Source organism: Beta vulgaris, chromosome 1 (assembly GCF_026745355.1).
Source record: "Beta vulgaris subsp. vulgaris cultivar EL10 chromosome 1, EL10.2, whole genome shotgun sequence".
In the NCBI taxonomy this organism is placed as follows: Eukaryota; Viridiplantae; Streptophyta; class Magnoliopsida; order Caryophyllales; family Amaranthaceae; genus Beta; species Beta vulgaris.
In genome coordinates this window covers 44,837,249-44,856,430 of record NC_079202.1, presented here as the reverse complement: position 1 = coordinate 44,856,430, position 19,182 = coordinate 44,837,249, and the positions used below count along the sequence as shown (strand labels likewise).

At 34.8% G+C, this 19,182-nt stretch overlaps 2 protein-coding genes and 1 pseudogene across 2 annotated transcripts; 2 read left to right on the top strand and 1 right to left on the bottom strand.

The window, feature by feature from the left end:
• The first annotated feature begins 345 nt into the window (after window positions 1-345).
• LOC125492399 (secreted RxLR effector protein 161-like) lies at window positions 346-705 on the top strand. Its single transcript, XM_048634843.1, has one exon. The coding sequence runs from the start codon at window positions 346-348 to the stop codon at window positions 703-705; it is 360 nt and encodes a 119-aa protein (XP_048490800.1).
• Window positions 706-4,747: 4,042 nt separating this feature from the next.
• On the top strand, window positions 4,748-6,199 carry LOC130590903 (cytosolic sulfotransferase 5-like; annotated as a pseudogene).
• A 3,872-nt stretch (window positions 6,200-10,071) lies between these two features.
• LOC104892970 (cytosolic sulfotransferase 5-like) lies at window positions 10,072-11,285 on the bottom strand. Its single transcript, XM_010678998.3, has one exon. The coding sequence runs from the start codon at window positions 11,207-11,209 to the stop codon at window positions 10,160-10,162; it is 1,050 nt and encodes a 349-aa protein (XP_010677300.3). The 5' UTR covers window positions 11,210-11,285; the 3' UTR covers window positions 10,072-10,159.
• Window positions 11,286-19,182: the final 7,897 nt, after the last annotated feature.

Here is a 19,182-nt window from a genome sequence, read left to right as displayed (position 1 = left end):
GAAAAACCGGAGCATTTGTTATAACAAATGCTCCGGTTTTTCCTTAAAAACCGGAGCATATAAAACAAAATGCTCCGGTTGTAAATCGGAGCATTTGTAAAATGCTCAAATGCTCGTATGACGTCTGCTACGCTTTATATACGAAGCATTTGGGGCCTAAACAACCGGAGCATTTGAGGTTTTTTCTACTAGTGAAGTGCTTCCAATATTCATTTGTTTGTTGCTTTTGCACCCAATACTGCTAAGGAGAAGGAGTACATGAGTTGGGTTCCTTATGCTAGTGCAGTAGGGAGCTTGATGTATGTTATGGTTTGCACTAGGCCGGATCTTGCACATGCCGTCAGTATGGTTAGTAGGTTCATGGGTGATTCTGGTAAGGAGCACTGGCAGGCAATCAAGAGGATCTTTCGTTACCTTAGAGGTACGTCTGACATTGGTCTTATCTATGGGAATGATACTCAGTGTTTAATCACTGGTTATTCTGATTCTGATTATGCTGAAGATGTTGACAGTAGGAGGTCAATAACTGGTTACGTATTTACTACTCTTGGCCATTCTGGCGTTAGTTGGAAGGCTACAATTACTTTATCTACTACTGAAGCAGAGTTCATGGCGTTGACAACAGCCGCTAAAGAGGGGATATGGCTGAAAGGACTAGTTAGTGATCTTGGTTTAGATCACAATCAGACTATTTGTGTATTGTGATAGTTTGAGTGCAATATGCTTAACCAAGGATCAAGTCCATCATGAGAGGACTAAGCATATTTATGTGAGATATCATTTCCTGATGAGTGAGACTAGAATTAAGGTGAAGAAGGTAGCAACTGCTGATATGTTCACCAAACCAGTTTCGTAGAGTAAGTTTCAACATGTTTGGACTTACTCAATGTTCGTGATTGTTAGTTGCCCTCTTGGGGCAATTCTGGGGTCCTTAAGGACTAATCTGGTCTGGTTGTCTTTTGAGACAAATCTGGTGTACGGAGATTCTGGGCGTTGTGATCAGTCATCTGTTTTCTGGTTGTTGTGAGAGGCTTCAAGTCAAGGTGGAAATTTGTAAGATTAATGCCTTGAATGTGGTCGACGAAATGCGTTGCATTCACTGTTTTGAAGTACCGCCTGATAGGGTCGGGCGAAGCCGCCTGATCGGGCACGAGACAATTTTGGGCGAACTGTTATTTGGAGAACGCCCGATGCTATCGAGCCTGCTTGCCCGATCGGGTGCCTTTAGCAAACAACGACCGGGTGAGGTCGCGTGATCGGGCCCGTAACACATCTGAGGTTTGGTAAAATACCATCCGATCGGGCGGATGTCGCCCGACCCGATTGGACGGGTGCCCGATTTTTGCGATAGACGCGTTTTTGACCCGTGAGTATAAATAGGTCATTAACCTAGCTGTTTTATACGACGAATTAAGTCTCATTCTCTCTATAATTTGGTTTTCCTCACATAATAAAATATACGGTTTTTTCACCAAGTACCCCCGAGTTTTCAAAAAATTCACCTAGTACCCTCCAATTTTTTAAAATTCACAGGGTACCCCTAAGTTTCAAAATTCACTTGGTGAAAAAACCGTAAAATATATTCTCTCTACCCATGAACATGAACATAGCCAAATTGGTGAACCACGTAAATCTACTGTATGATTTTCTTTTGTTTTGTATTCATTAGTTTCTCTCGCGTCTGTCATAATATTATTTTCATTATTATTAAAGGAATTTTTTTAAAAGATTACATAATTAATCTTATTTGTTGTTGATTGATAAGGATGTTATCAAACAAAATTTAAACAATTCGCGCTAGAGACGGGATATGATGTTCGCCTGTTCTAAGGAAATATCTCGAACTTGTAAAAGTCAATGACTCCCACGTTACTGAGCTGGTGAACTCACTGAACTGTACAGATCTCAGATAAGTATTGGGAACCTAAGGTGTTGTTTGGTTGGAAGCTATTTCCCTTGGAAATACAAATTCCTAGGAAATACATTATGGGTATTGTGTTTGGTTGGAGGGAAATGAGAGAAGCATAGGAAATACAAATTCCAAGGGAAATAGAATTTCCCATGAAACATGGGAAATCACTCACCAAGCCCCCCCTTGGTGAGTAATTTCCTAGGAAATGCAATTGCCTATGGTGTCAACCAAACAATTTTGTCTAATTCCTAGGAAATTAACAAGGGAAAGAATTTCCCATAAAATGTAAATTCCCATGGAAAATTACTTCCCATGTGAACCAAACGAGGCCTAATAATAGCATGGTCTCATGGACATGGATCCCGTCAAAACAATTTTCTATTCATCTTACTGGTTACATTTCTTTCCCAATACGGTTACTTAATACTCCATCCGTCCCATAATATAAGTCCTGATTCTGTTTTTATACGAGAATTAAGGTATACTAGAATCTTGTTGTATTTAAATAAAAAGATTAATTTTTATTGGGAAACACTTACATTGTTTTTTTCTTTTTAACAAAAAATAAAAACTTAACATTAATATTGCATAGTTTAATGTGTAGAGGAGTTTAATGGGTTATAGATTCTATTTTATCATTAATAATGGTGCATTGGAAGCTGAAATTATGAGGACTTTTTGGGAGTTAAATAATTTTCATGAGGGTATTTTGGGTATAATTATTGATTGAAAATAGAAACAAGACTAATATTTTGGGACACTTTAAAAGGAAAGGTGACTTATATTATGGGACGGATGGAGTAAAATAAATGTAATAAATACAATATTTTATATTTTATCAAATAAATAAATATTTATCACATTTATTATATTACGCAGTGAGTACTATTTTTTAGAGGTGATCATGGGCCGGGCCGGGGCCAAAAAAATTGCCCAATGGTCGGGCCGGGCCTAAATTCGGGCCGAATTTTTGAGTCCAAAGCCCGCTATTTCGGGCCTAAATTTGCAGGTCAAAACGGGCCGGGCCAAAAAATAGACTAAAAAGTCGTTTTTGGCTTGCCCAAAGCCCGCCCAAAGACAAAAAAAATATGAGTGGGCCGGGCCGGGCCCGGCTCGCGGGCCCAAAAATTCTGCCCAAAACCCGGCTAAAAAGCGGGCCGGGCCAAAATGATCACCTCTACTATTTTTATATGGCACACAAATTAATAGTAAAAAAATATATATAGTACTTTGTATTGTGAAATACTTCCTTCACTTAGAAATAGTTGTACCATTATTTCTATTTTGTATGCATTAGCTTTTTCTGCACGCTATGCATGTGGTGACATTTTAGGCATAACTATTACTCGGTATAAAAAGAAATGAAAAATAAAATTATGAAAGTACGTATCTACGTTCACCTTCATTTGGTGAATAAGAAGTATTTAAATTACCAAGTAGTACTTGGTCTAGTGGTAACGAGGACACCCTTTCAACCTCAAGGTTGGGGGTTCAATCCCCATTAGAGGCACTTTGAGGGTAGGGATTCCCCTTACCCTTCCCCCTTACTCTCAAGTACCTGACCCATTAAGACCCGAGTGGGGTTCGGACCACTTCTTCTTACCAAAAAAAAAAGTATTTAAATACTTACAAATAGTATCTAAAAACATTTTTAAAGTAACTATAAGTGATTAAATTGTATATCCAAGTAATGAAAAAACTAAATTTTTTTGGAGTTCGTGTGATTAATTTGTATAGGAGCTGTCTTTGTAATGAGAATGTCATTTTTTTTTTTATTGTTTGTGGTAATTTTGGGCAAGTTCTTGATTACGAATTTTTTTAATTGATTGGATCTAAATTTAATTTGATTGAATCTTTTTTATTGGCAAGTTTATGTGATTGATAATTATATGAGTTGATTGGGTTTAATAGAGATTAGATTGATTTTTTCTGGTAAGTTTATGTGTGTAATGGTTTTAACTTTTATGTTACTAGTTGCATATGCACGCGATGCGTGCGTCGACAATCTTATGTAGGTATATATAATTGGACATGTTTTTTTATCTAAAATTATTTTGGTAGTGATGTAAATTATATATTGAGGTTATTTTGTAGATGTTATTATCTTTTAAAATTAAAGGTGAATGATTTTTAAATGTTCAATACCGTCACTGAAAAATTTGGTCGATGATTTAATAATTTCTTTTCAGCGACTTTAATATAGTTATTTAGCAATTATAAATATTAATAAACCATATGTTTGAAATTTGTAAATATGAAATATTATGTTATCAAGATATATTGCTAACTTTTTTTTGGTTGAAAATTCTAATTGATAATTGATTTCTTGAATTGATTGTGTCAATCTAGTTTGTCAACTTATTAATGGTATTGTATATTCTATTTTGACCTACTCATATGACAAGTTTCATTAATTCTCATTTTTCAATTTTTTATAAAAAGAAAAACATTGTTTTAGATTATTAGAGGGTATTCTAATCACTTTAAAAAAGGACACCACACCTCCTCCCTTGACTTATATAATAGAGATTATTCACATCTTACACTTAGGTTGTCTTTGGTGATTTATATTCTAGGAAAAACATATTCATTTGAGGTCTTGTTAGATTTGTCTCGATGTAAATTTTTTTTAAATAAACTTTTTATACTTTTTACTTATTGATAATTAATTAAAGATATTAATGGTTGAAATCATACATCGATATGCGGGAAACTTAGAAATGGTGCAACTATGTGTAAACGAAAGAAATATGTTACAAAGGAAAACGATACATAAACGAAAGAAATATGTTACAAAGGAAAACGATACATAAACGTTATATATATTATGAAATGGAGGTAGTAGTATGAGATATATGAACCGAGACAAGAGTTGTATCAAAGAGCATTCTTGTTTCCTTTTAAGTATCTACCAAAGTATCAATTAGCAGGCTACTCCTCAAAAAAGTACGTAGGTGTTTCTAAGTTCAAGGAACTTACATGAATCCATCTACCATGAATCAGAATGAAGCACATGAAGAAATGATGAAAGTACACGAAGAGGAAGCCGAACAACTTAGGCGATGCCTCCCAAAGGCAAACTACATGAGTAAGTAAGGTTGAGATGGTAAACTACCAAGGCTTTTGGACTTTGGTGTTTGTCTACTATCCTTAAAAATTTCCTCCATTACCAAACACACTTCCAAGCTAGAAATTCTGATATTATCATAGCCAGTCTTCCAAAAACTGGCACCACTTGGTTGAAATCCTTACTCTTTTCTATTGTGAATCGAGTTAACATCGATCATCAACCCTTAAAAGAAAAAAGCCCTTTGCTTAACCATAATCCACATGAGCTTGTATATCATCTTGATGCTGGTGTTTATGGTGGGAATCCCATGCTTCCACGTCCTTACCAACTTGATGAACTCCCTTCACCACGGCTTTTGCATACCCACTTTCCATATCCCACTTTACCTGAATCCATCAAAACATCGTCATGTAAGATCTTGTATATTGCGCGAAATCCTTTGCATACTTTTGTTTCACGGTGGCACTGGCAAAATACCTTAATGAAAAGGAGGGTGGGAGATGAAGATTTTATACCACCTAGTATACAAGATTTCTTTGAAGATTTCTGTGCAGGAAGGTTTCCTTTTGGGCCTTACTTTGAATATGTAATTGGTTTTTGGAAACTGAGTTTCGAGCAGCCGAATAAGGTGCTTTTTTTGAAGTATGAGGACTTGAAAAGTGATGATTCTGTGATTTACTTAAAAAAGTTGGCCGAATTTGTGGGTTTTCCATTTTCTTCCAAAGAAGAAGGTGATGGTGTTATTAATGATATATTAGAGTTGTGTAGCATCAACAATCTCAAGGAAATGGAGGTTAATAAATCCGGATTTATGAACAAGTTCGCGGAGAAGAAGGATTTCTTTCGAAAAGGGGAGGTGGGTGATTGGACCAATCATTTAAGCCCTCCTATGGTGGACAGAATTAATAATTTGATGAAACAAAAATTTGAAGGCCATGGTTTGTCCTTTCCACTCCTTCCTCATTGAAGACACATGATGTAATATTGGTGGACAAATGAAAGTAATCTCAAGTAATGTTGTTTAGTTCGCGGCAATCCATTCCTAATTTCCAACACATTATGATGTGCGTTTGTGTGCAAATTTCTTTTCTTTTAGTATGTATTTTTAACGTGTTAATGTTTGCATAGATTTTAGAGTATTTGCCGGAGTGCAGAGTATGCTTTGTGTTATTTCTGGTTGGGAAGTATTAATCAAATAATCATCTCGTCTAAGCCAACCTTCTTCCTTCCTTTAATTTATATTCCATCCGTTTTATAATACACCCTCCGTCCCAAAATATAGTTACCCATTTTCTCTTTTTTTACCGTAATTTATGCAAGTAGAATCTAAGAGAGATAGTAAAGATTTTTTGTTTATTTAAATAAATGTTATATGGGAAAAGATGATTTTAGGAGAGAGAATGGAGAATGATTGGTGGGAGAGCATTAATTGTAACATTTTGGTTGAATAAACACACGGAAAAAAAAATTCAAGAAGCAATAAATGATGGGACACGGTTTTTCTAGGTAAATTACGGGAAAATGTGAAACTAAATATGGAAATATGAACTATATTTTGGGACACCCAAAATGGAAATGGGAACTATATTTTGGGACGGAGGGAGTATAAGTCTCCTCTCTTTTTAATGTGTCTCAAAATATATGTCTTATTTCTAATTTCAATCAATAATTATATTCAAAATACTCTCATGAAAATAATTTCATTCCCAAAAAGTCTTCATAATTTCAGCTTACAATGCACCATTTTAATGATAAAATGAAATCTTTTACCCTATTGAAGTCATATCTATACATAAAACATATATTTTTTGTTAAAAAGGAAAAAAAACAATGTAAGTGTTTTCCAATAAAAAGAAATCTTTTTATTCAAATAAAACAAGATTTCACTTTGACTTTATTCCCATGTAAAAACAGAATCATGACCTATTACTCCCTCTGTTTCCTAAAGATCTTCCCACTTACTGTTCCTACAGATACCAAGGAAAATCAAGTTGTGTGGGGCATGGTGTGAGTAAAGTAGGAGAGAGAAAGGGGTTAAGATAAATAAACAAATATAAAGGGTTAAAGTAGGAGAGAAAGGGAGTAAAATTGAATTAATAATGTAATGATGGACCATATGATAGTGACATGAGAGGGTAAATAGGGAAATTTGTTTTGCCAAATAAGGAATAAAGCAAAAGAGGGAAGATCTTTTGGAAACACCCTTAAACGAAAAGAGGGAAGATCTTTAGGAAACGGAGAGAGTATATTATAGGATAGAGGGAGTACTTCATTTTTTAATAATCGGAACTTTTTGGACCAACACCTCTCACTATCTAGGGCTGGCAGTGAGTTGAGACAGCTCGCGAGCTACTCGAACTCAGCTCGGTCAAAGCTCGACTCGACAAGTTAACGAGTCGAGTCGAGCAAGTCAATACTCAACTCAAGACTCGTGAGATACTCGATAAAATTATATATATATATATACTTTTAATTTTTTAAGAAATTTTAACTTTATATTTTTTCTATAAAAATACTTGTACTTTTCTTTTTTTTAAAAATGAAAAAAAGTGTATAGAATAACCAAAAAGCAAAGTAAAGAATTTCTTCTATAAAAAATAAAACTATATCAAATGACCAAAAAGCTTGAAACGAGTTCGAGCTTGAAACGAGTTCGAGTTCGAGCTTGAAACGAGTTCGAGCTTGAAACGAGTTCGAGTTCGAGATTGAAAAGAGTTCGAGTTCGAGTTTAGGTTTCGAGTTCGAGCTTGACATTTTAAAACTCGCGAGTTTTTGAGTCGAGTCGAGTCGAGTTTGAATATGAGTTTTCGAGTTCGAGTCGAGTTTAGTCAAACTCGAGCTCGACTCGCATCATTGTCAGCCCTACCTCTCACAGATCAATTAGCCTAATTACACTAGTCAATGCTTAAATGTAAGAAGGTATAAGGGCATAAATGAGTAATATGATTTGAATTATAACCTTAAAATCACAAGATGAGTTATCTACCATCTTCACCTAACAAACTTGGTTAAATATATGCTTAATACAACCACAAACTTCACGAGGCATTAATTACGTGTATGATGTATGATATGACGTGGCAAGTGTATTACTCCCTCCGTCCCAATTTATTTGCTACAAGCACTTTTTCACAAAGACCAAGGAGGGAGTGGGGACCATTGACATAAATGGAATTAACAAAAAACAAATAGGTAAATTGTGGGACCTATGTATTATATATGGAAACATTTACAAAATCAAGAAGGGAGTGATGGCAAATTTGTAAATAAAGTGTGGGACCTATGTACTATATATGGAAATATTTGCAAATGTAGCAAATAAATTGAGACACCCCTAAATGGCAAAATGTAGCAAATAAATTGGGACGGAGGGAGTATTTATTTATTTTCCTATAATCATGAGGCCATCCTCCATCCATAATTGAAGATACTTCTTGTCGGTAAATATATGCCTAAAACAACCACAAACTTCACGTGGCAATTTGTTTATCTTGAGGCCATCCACCACAATAATTCAAGATCTTCTTGTCGGGTATTATGACTCATGAATGAGATAACGCCCTCCACATTTCAAGATATTTGTTGTTTTTGTTTTAGGTGTATATACTAAAAACTTGTTTTGTATTTTAAATTGTGTTTGTGAGTAACAACTTTGATTTTATTTTACAATATTAATGAAATATTTTTGGAATTTTTTTCCAGCTATCTTTGAAGTTCGGCGTAATTTTAAAATTACCCCTCATATTTGGGGAATTCCTTAGATACCCTGAAGTTTGTGTTTTTGTTTGTGTTCAAAATACCTTTACTTTTGACGGAACCGTAACGTCGTTAACTTTTTCGCTCTCACTCTTCAGTTTTCTTTTTCTTCCCACCATCCTCCATTAATGAACCTCCAAGTTTTCTCTCTCCTCCCACCATCCTCCATTATTATTTTTCTTGAATTTTTGTGTAGTTTGTTAAATTAACAAAATAAAATCAGATTTAGTTTGTTAAATTAATTCAAAAATCATCTTTCATCGCAGCTCTCTTCTCTCCTCCCTCTGCTTCCATTTTCGCTGAGCATTGAGCTCGCCGAAGATTCTTTCCCTTTCGCGTCATTACTCCCTTGGTGTCGCTGCTCTTATCTCTTCTCTCGTCGTTGCTGCATCCACACCAGAGCTGCACATACTACTCGAATTCTCCCTCCTTTGTTTGCGCATTTCTGCCGTCGGTGCTACAACTGTATTCTATTCTCCCTTTCTCAATGTTCATTCCTTGGTGGTGCTACCACCTTTGGTGGTGGTTGTGTGTTGGTGGTTCGCAAAGTATATCGAATCATCAACAAATCATTGGACGAAGGAAGATGAAGATTGGGAGGAGGGAGAAAGACATGGAGGTGGGAGGAGATAACACTTAGAGGTTCACCAATAGAAAATGGTGGGAGGAAAGAGAAGAAACTAAAGAGAGAGAGAAAAAAAAAGTTAACGGCGTTAGACTTCCGTCAAGAGTAAGGGTATTTTGAGCACAGACATAAACCTTAGAAGTATCTGATGAATTTTCCAAATGTAAGGGGTAATTTGGAAATTATGCCAATCTCAACAGTACCTGAAGAATTTTTCCAATATTTTTTGGAGTTGATTCATGAAAAACAAACATGTACAAGACACATACATGAATCACATCTCTTATGCTTCCACTGAAATTCCCTTCATTATTCAAACATGTACTACTAGTGAGTAAACGGCTAAATTCCAAAAAAAAATACTTGTTCAATGCCAGAGAACAGAGAGAAATAGGTTTGAAACGTAAGAGATGTAGGTTATGTATCCTATACATACGTGTTATTCATGAGTTGAGCCAGCCTCAACCCAAACAATATTGAGGCCCTGTGCTGAGGTCGAAAAATAGGCCCCCAAAAATCTACTAACTTGAGTACATTACTAGCGGAATTTCTTACTTTCTTCCTATGAAAAATTATGGTGTGAAACTTCCAAGAATTTGTGATAATTTCAACCACTATTCTTAAATAAGTGCAACAGTTTAATTTTTATGCTTATCAACACAAAATTTTGATCATTGTTATCCTTCATTATGAATCGGAAAAAGTTCATTAGAAAAAATTCAACAACATTTAATATGAGCATTCTATTGAGGTTTAGATCAAACCGACAATTATTATTGAATCAAAATACATTGATCTATTCGGGTTGCAATTTAAAGGATAAGCCAGTTCCTCCGAGTTGTTGTTCCATAATTTTGTTCATTCTGTCCACCATCGGAGCTGTGATATAACGAGACCAACCTCCCACCTTTCCGTCCCTAAAGAACACCTTGTTCTCCACCATCTTACTTAGCAAACCACTCTTATTAACCTCCAGTTCTTTAAGATTGTTAATATCACACAGGTCTATTATTTGCTTGATGACACCTTCTTCTTCTTCTTGGGGAGAAAATGGCATACCAATAAACTCCGCTATCTTCTTTAAATAAAAACTAGGATTCTCCTTTAGATCCTCATACTTCAAAAACAGTATCTTATTAGGTTCCTCTAAACTTTGCTTCCAATATCCAAGTACATGTTCAAAAAATGGGCCACAAAAAATAGTACCTTGACAAAATTCTTCAAAGAAATCTTGTATATCAGGAGGTTGGTAATCTTCATCCCCAGTTATCCTCTTTATCAAATTCGGATAAAAATGCCAGTGTGATACAAGCGTGTCCAAGGGATTTCGACAAATGTACAACATCTTACCAGCAGAAGTTTTGATACTTTTAGGAAGTGATGCATAGGACAAGTGAGAGTGGAGAAGTCGTGGTGATGGGAGGTCATCAAGTTGGTGCGGGCGTGGAAACTTTGGGTTACCACCGTACACGGCGGTTTCGAGATCATATACAAGCTCATGTGGATTATGGGAAAGCAAAGGGGTTTTGTTTGGGGGGTAGAGAGATCTATTCACCACAGAATAGAGTAAAGATTTGAGCCAAGTGGTGCCAGTTTTTGGAAAACTTGTGACAAAGAGATCAGTGTCTTTAGCAACAAAGTGTTTTTGGAAAGTGTGGATATTAGAAAAGTTGTTAAAAGAATACCAGCTTTCTTGAATTCTTATGAGTTGGATCTTACTACCCATCCAATTTACCTGTGGAAGGGATTGTTCAAGCTGTTCGACTTCTTCTTCATTGACTGTTTCTTTCATTTCTTCTTTTTGGTTTTTTTGAGTGGTAGTATCTTGAAATGTGGATGGCCTCATGGATTATCCCTTAGAGGCGCAGACCCTTGGGAATACGAATTAACTTAGCACGCTCTACATAAAATATATAAAAACATCAACGTATGAAGTAATACATATTAGCTCGCTCCATTTTTAAATAATTGTTATATTGAGTAAAATTGACATTATTCATTAATTATTTTTAACTTTATTTCTTGCTGTTATATATAAAGAAAAACGTATTTAGATGGAATTTTATTAAATTCGTTTAAATGTATAGTTTCAAAATATCAACTTTATAGAATTTTACTTGTGCGCAATTATGAATATAAATGACTAAAAAAGGCATTGGGTTGCTTGTAAAAGTGAATATAACACTTATTTAGAGACGGAGGTAGTATATGTTATACCTCGTTTTTCCTTTAACAATTAGTCTATGTTTTGGATATTTTACGAGATTTAAGAAAAGTACAACATCTCATATTACTACCTCCCTTCCTTTTTAATAGTTTCACTTTTTGACGCTATTCACAAATTACTTTGACTATCATTTGTGATTTATGGTTAAGAGAAAATATAGTCATAGGGTCTTGTTTGATTCGTCTCAATGTACTTTTAGAATATCGACTTTTTATATTTTTTACAAATATAAAATTAGAGATATAAAAACTCAAAATCGTGCACCGAAAGTGTAACTATTATGTAGGAACGGAGGTAGTATGCGTCTAGTGTTGTACTTGTAACGGTAGGTAAATGATTTTTCTTCTTTTTCTCAATGGAAAAGCAAATTAATATTAAATGAAGCTTTTAACAAATTAATATTAACTTAAATGAACAATAACAATCAATAGAATCATAATAAAAGTTCGGCTGTTAAAAAGCAAAAGAAGTACAATAAAGTAAATAATTAACCTAGAAAGATTTAAAATAGGAACAATTTTCTAGAACACTTACGGGTTGTTTGGTTCAAGATATGAAATGAAAAGCGAATGGAAACAAATAGATGAAGAGAATGGAAAAAATGACTCTTTTTATTAGGTGTTTGGTTCAATCATGACAAGGAAATGGTAACCATTACCAGAAAGTAATGGATTTTGTTGCTTGAAGGGTGCAATAAGAAATTGTGTGAGTCCATTACCACCAAATAATCATAATGAATTGTTGAAGATTTAGCTAAACAAGAATAAAGAAAATTGAAAATTAATTTTTTTAAAAGCTTATTATTTAAAAAACAATAAATATATTATAAACCACATAAAATAATATCTTGCATTGTGGATGGCCTCGTATTTCACGAATCATATTACCCCATAAAAGGTATCTTGAAATGTGGACGGTGGATGGTGGATGGTGGATGGCCTCACGAAATTATCCTAAAGGTACTTACAATAATGCCATACCTCATAGAAATCCTTTTCTTTCACATTAAAAAAATAAAAAAAAATGTTCCTAACCAAACAAAACTCTTTGATTCGTGACATAGGCTATTTGGTTAGGCCCAACTATTTCATTTTTTTTATAGCTCTGGCCGCAAATCAAAAACCATCTACATGGCTTTTTTAGTTTTTTGACATTTAAGTAAACTGGCCCATTTATTTGTCCATACTTATCACTTCCTCTTTCCATTTGTGTTTGTCAATTAGTATGGAAAGAGGAAGTGATAAGTGTGTTTGTCAATTATAATAACAATAATTATAATAATAACAATATATAATATCAATAATATTAATATGAGTAATAATAATAATAATACTAATAATAACAATAACAGTTGTATGGTAGAGGGATATGGGGTAATCCCAAATCTTGTGTGTGGTGGAGAATCAATTTAAGGGGAAAGAGGGTAATCCTAATAAGAAAAAAAGGGTAAAAGGTTTGGAAAAAGGCACTAACTAAACATTCACAAAAGGAAACAAGGAACTCAATTCCCTTTCTCTTTCTTGAAATCCTCCAACCAAATGCTCCCTTAATTGATAGAGATAGGGAGTACTAATAGTTAATGATCTCCAACTAATAGTTTGAATTCTCTCCATAATCAAGTACTAAAAAAAAACTCCTTGCTAGTATTTATACCACAAATATGATACTTCTATCTTAATTCTTATAGAAAAAATTGTATATCTTGCGTGAAAGTGGCCTAATAACTTGGCAATGAATGTATAGGTGCGTATTAGCTAACATCAAAGCTTGACTTTGTAACTCATTAGTTAATGATCAAAATGAAGTTTGAAACTGAATGAATTTATCAATACATATTCTACTAAATATGCCATCTTCAAATTTTAGTTGTTTAAATTGCTATATTCCAATTATATTTTGATTCACGGCATCTTTTTGTTGTATGTATTTTATAAAACAGAAACAAAGGCTTACACTTACAAGTCGTAATTTGTCCTTTGTCCTGCTATCAACAAAGGTGGAGCTACAAGTCACTCACGATGAGAGTGGATCACAACACCAAGGTGGAGAAGATCAAAATGGTGCTATTGAAGAGTCTTCTAGTCATCAGTTAATCACATCTGAAGTACATCAACCAAACATAGCATTTGATAGAGCTAGAAGAGTTGGTGTGGGACCTCCAAAGAGGTATGATTTTGAGGACATGGTTGCCTATGCACTACAGGTTGCTAAGGAGGTGGAGGTGAAAACACATGAGTCATCCACCTATAAAGAAGCTGTTTCTGGAAGCGAGACTACTCGATCAATGGCTCGCTGCATGCAATGGGAGATGAGATGAAGTCATTGGATAAGAAGTTTATTGTGGTGTCTGTTAGTAGTGATGTTGATAAAATTGTCACATTCAAATGGGTCTTCAAAAAGAAGGAAGGGTCTTCACCCTTTGAGGGGATCAAGTATAAAGCTCGAGTTGTTGCAAGAGGGTTCATGCAAAAGGAAGAGTTAATTATAATGAGATTTTCTCACCAGTAGTCAAGCATACTTCCATCAGGGTGCTACCAACAATAGTTGCACATCAGGATCTTGAACTTGAGCAAATAGATGTGAAAACAACTTTCCTACATGGGGAGTTGGAAGAGGAGATTTATATGACTCAACTAGATGGGTTCCAAGTTCCTGGAAAAGAAGACTATGCTTGCAGGTTGCAGAAGTCTTTGTATGGACTAAAGCAATCTCCTATGCAGTGGTATAAGCGGTTTGACAACTATATGATTGAGTTAGGCTACAATAGGAGTTTGTATGATTGTTGTGTGTATCACAACAAGCTGAATGATGGGTCATTTATCTATCGGGTCTTGTATGTAGATGATATGCTCATAGTCGCAATGACCAAGTCTGATATTCAGAGGTTGAAGGGTCTTCTCAGTGCTGAGTTTGAGATGAAGGATTTGGGTGTTGCAAAAAAGATTTTGGGGATGGAGATCTATAGGGAGAGAGATCAGTAGAAACTTTTCTTGTCACAGAAAGGTTATACTCTTAAGATTTTGTTAATGTTTGACATGACAACAGCTAAGCCAATAGATACTCCAAGTGCTTCCAATATTCATTTGTCTGTTGCTTTTGCACCCAATACTAATGAGGAGAAGGAGTACATGAGTTGGGTTCCTTATGCTAGTGCAGTAGGGAGCTTGATGTATTCTATGGTTTGCACTAGGCCGGATCTTGCACATGTAGTCAGTTTGGTTAGTAGGTTCATGGGTGATTCTGGTAAGGAGCACTAGCAGGCAATCAAGAGGATTTTTCGTTACCTTAGAGGTACGTCTGATATTGGTCTTATCTATGGGAATGATACTTAGTTTTTAGTCACTGGTTATTCTGATTCTGATTATGCTGAAGATGTTGACAGTAGGAGGTCAATAACTGGTTACGTATTTACTCTTGGTCGTTCTGGCGTTAGTTGGAAAGCTACAATTACTTTGTCTACTACTGAAGCAGAGTTCATGGCGTTGACAACAACCGCTAAAGAGGGGATATGGCTGAAAGGACTAGTTAGTGATCTTGGTTTAGATCACGATCAGGCTATTGTGTATTGTGACAGTTTGAGTGCAATATGCTTAGCCAAGGATCAAGTCTATCATGAGAGGACTAAGCATATTTATGTGAGATATCATTTCCTAATGAGTGAGACTAGAATTAAGGTGAAGAAGGTAGCAACTGCTGGTAATCCTGCTGATATGTTCACCAAACTAGTTCCGCAGAGTAAGTTTCAACATTGTTTGGACTTACTCAATGTTCGTGATTGTTAGTTGCCCTCTTGGGGCAATTCTGGGGTCCTTAAGGACTAATGTGGTCTGGTTGTCTTTTGAGACAAATCTGGTGTACGAAGATTCTGGGCGTTGTGATCAATCATCTGTTTTCTGGTTGTTGTGAGAGGATTCAAGTCAAGGTGGAGATTTGTAAGATTAATGCCTTGAATATGGTCGACGAAATGCGTTGAATTCGCTGTTTTGAAGTATTGCCCGATAGGGTCGGGCGAAGCCGCCTGATCGGGCCCGAGACAATTCTGGGCGAAGCTGTTATTTGGAGAACGCCCGATGCTATATCGAGCCTGCTCCGGGGGCCTTTAGCAAACAACGACCGGGTGAGGTCGCGTAATCGGGCCCGTAACACATATGAGGTTTGGTAAAATACCATCCGATCGGGCGGATGTCGCCCGACCCGGTTGGACGGGTGCCTGATTTTTGTGGTAGACGCGTTTTTAACCCGGGAGTATAAATAGGTCATTAACCTAGTTGTTTTATACGATGAATTAAGTCTAATTCTCTCTATAATATGGTTTTCCTCACAATAAAATATATTCTCTCTCTGCCCATGAACATAGTCAAATTGGTGAACCACGTATATCTATTGTCTAATTTTATTTTGTTTTGTATTAATTATTTGTTTCTCGATCTCTCGCGTCTGTCATAATATTATTTTCATTTATTATTAAAGGAATTTTTTAAAAATATTACATAATTAATCTTATTTGTTGTTGATTGATAAGAGTGTTATCAAACAAAATTGAGTTTTTTGCGGGGATATACCAAGGTAATAGGGTATTTTGTAGGGATATACCTCAATAAAATTTTTTTGTGGGGATATACCAACCTAAATTTAAGTTTTGTTAGAAGGTACCAAAAACACTATTTTCGACGAAAAAGTCAAATTTCCAGCCTTTGACTTGCTTAATTACTCTTTGTATAGTGTGTGATATTCAATTGCTTCTATTAAATTCATTTTCCTCCAACTTCCTCACTGTTATTTTGTGGCCCACTCACGAGTTCTTACCAAGTTAAAGGCCGAAAATTTGAATTTTTTTTGCTGAAAATAGTGTTTTTGATACCTTTTAACAAAACTTAAATTTAGGTTATATATCCCCACAAAATGCCCTATTACCTTGGTATATCCCCGCAAAAAACTCAACAAAATTTAAACAATTCGCGCTAGAGACGGGATATGCTGTTCCAAGGAAATATCTCGAACTTGTAAAAGTGAATGACTCCCACGTTGCTGAGCTGGTGAACTCATTGACCTGTACAGATCTCGGATAAGTAGTGGGACCCTAATAATAGCATGGTCTCATGGACATGGATCCCGTCAAAACAATTTTCTTTCCATCTTACTAGTTACATTTCTTTCCCAATACATATACTTTTTACTTAATAAAATAAATGTAATAAATACAATATATTACTCCCTCCGTCCCAATTTATTTTCTACAAGCACTTTTTCACAAAGACCAAGGAGAGAGTGGGGACCACTGACAGAAATGAAATTAACAAAAAAACAAATAGATAAATTGTGGGACCTATGTATTATATATGGAAAGTGATGGCAAATTTGTAAATAAAATGTAGGACCTATGTACTATATATGTAAATATTTGCAAATGTAGCAAATAAATTGAGACACCCCTAAATGGCAAAATGTAGCAAATAAATTTGGACGGAAGGAGTATATTTTATTAAATAAATAAATATTTATCACATTTATTATGTTACGGAGTGAATACTATTTTTATATGACACAATTAATAGTAAAAAATATATATAGTACTCCCTCCGTCCCAAAATATAGTTTCCATTTCATTTTGCACAGTCTCCAAGATGTACCTTTGACCTACAATATCTTCTATTTCTTATTAGTAAAAAATATAAAAAGTTGATATTACGAATTTATACATTGAGACGAATCTAACAACACCCCTCATGAATATGTTTTTTTTTTGTATACATTAGTAAGAATATTTGGTCAAAGTTTTTAAAATTTGCCTCCCAAAATAGAAATGGGAACTATATTTTGGGACGGAGGGAGTACTTTGTATTGTGAAATACTTCCTTCACTTAGAAATAGTTGTACCATTTCTATTTCTTATGCACTAGCTTTTTCTGCATGATATGCATGCGGTGACATTTTAGGCATAAATATTAGTCGGTATAAAAAAAATGAAAAATAAAATTATGAAAGTACGTATCTATGTTCACCTTCATTTGGTGAGTAAGAAGTATTTAAATTACCAAGTAGTACTTGGTCTAGTGGTAAGGAGAGCACCCTTTCAACCTCAAGGTTGGGGGTTCAATCCCCACTAGAGGCACTTTCAGGGTAGAGATTCCCCTTACCCTTTCCCCTTACTCTCAAGTACCTGGCCCATGAAGACCCGAGCGGGGTTCGGGACACTTTTTCTTACCAAAAAAAAAGTATTTAAATACTTACAAATAGTATCCAAAAACATTTTTAAAGTAACTATAAGTGATTAAATTGTATATCCAAGTAATGAAAAAAATGATTTTTTTTGGAGTTCGTATTTGTGATTAATTTTGTATGGGAGTTGTCTTTGTAATGAGAATGTCATTTTTTTTTATTGTTTGTGGTATTATTTTTGGGTAAGTTCTTGATTACGAATTTTTTTAGTTGATTGGATCTAAATTTAATTTGATTGAATCTTTTTTATTGGCAAGTTTATGTGATTGATAATTATATGAGTTGATTGGGTTTAATTGGTTGATTTTTTTTGGTAAGTTTATGTGTGTAATAGTTTTAACCTTTATGTTACTAGTTGCATAAACGCGATGCGTGCGTCGACAATTTTATGTAGGTATATATTATTGGACATTTTTTTTTATCTAAAATTATTCTGGTAGTGATGTAAATTATATATTGACACTAGTGTAAAAAATAGCTTTTGCTACTTATCAAATGCTTTGGTTGATTAATCAACCCGAGCATTTGTAACACAAATGCTCCGATTGATCAACGGAGCACTTGAATCGTTAGGCGCGAGTTTTTTTTCTTTTGGTGAAATCCCTTATCTGGCTAATGTTATCATCATCTTAAGAAAAACATTATTACTTCAAATGTTTTTTCAAATAAAATAATTCACTATCAGTTGATGCTTAGGAAAAAGAAAATGGACAAACGACAATATAACTATTGATTGATGTACACAATCTTAGACTTAAATCGTTAAACCGGGTTTAATATATATATATATTTTTAGGGCATATTTCAAAATCAAAGAATATATGCAAATATTGTATTTTGTGATTAGGGTATAAGAATTTAAAAGACTCAAATTTTAAGCTCTTTTTATATTGAGCTAATGTTTTTAAATTAAAGTGTGACTTTTATTTCACTGTAAAAGAAGAAGAAATCAAAAGAAGGGAGAAAAATAACCAATTTAAAGAGTCTTATAAACGATGGAGATTAGATTTTTTTTTTTTTTGAGGGGAAAAGCTCAAGCTAGATTAATCATGGGACAAATCGTCCATAAGAATATAAGGAGCCACTTCAGGAGGAAAGTGGTTCTCCCAAATTTGTTCAACCCCGAAAGGTACTAGCTTAGCTAAATGATGAGCTACAAAATTACCGTCCCTTTTCACATGAGACCAAACTAATGAATGAAAGTGGGAACTCATTGAGAAAATATTGGACAAAACATTATCAAGATCCGATAGATAGAAGGAGGATTTTTGCAGCTTGTTGATCACAGTCAGGCAATCGGATTCAATGACGACATGCACCAGCCCAAATCGCTTCCCCAGCCTCACTCCCATTTCGATGGCTTTGGCCTCTGC

Coding starts and splice junctions, on each gene's coding strand:
- LOC125492399 (XM_048634843.1), top strand. CDS start 346: ATGGTTAGTAGGTTCATGGGTGATTCTGGTAAGGAGCACTGGCAGGCA.
- LOC104892970 (XM_010678998.3), bottom strand. CDS start 11,209: ATGAGGCCATCCACATTTCAAGATACTACCACTCAAAAAAACCAAAAA.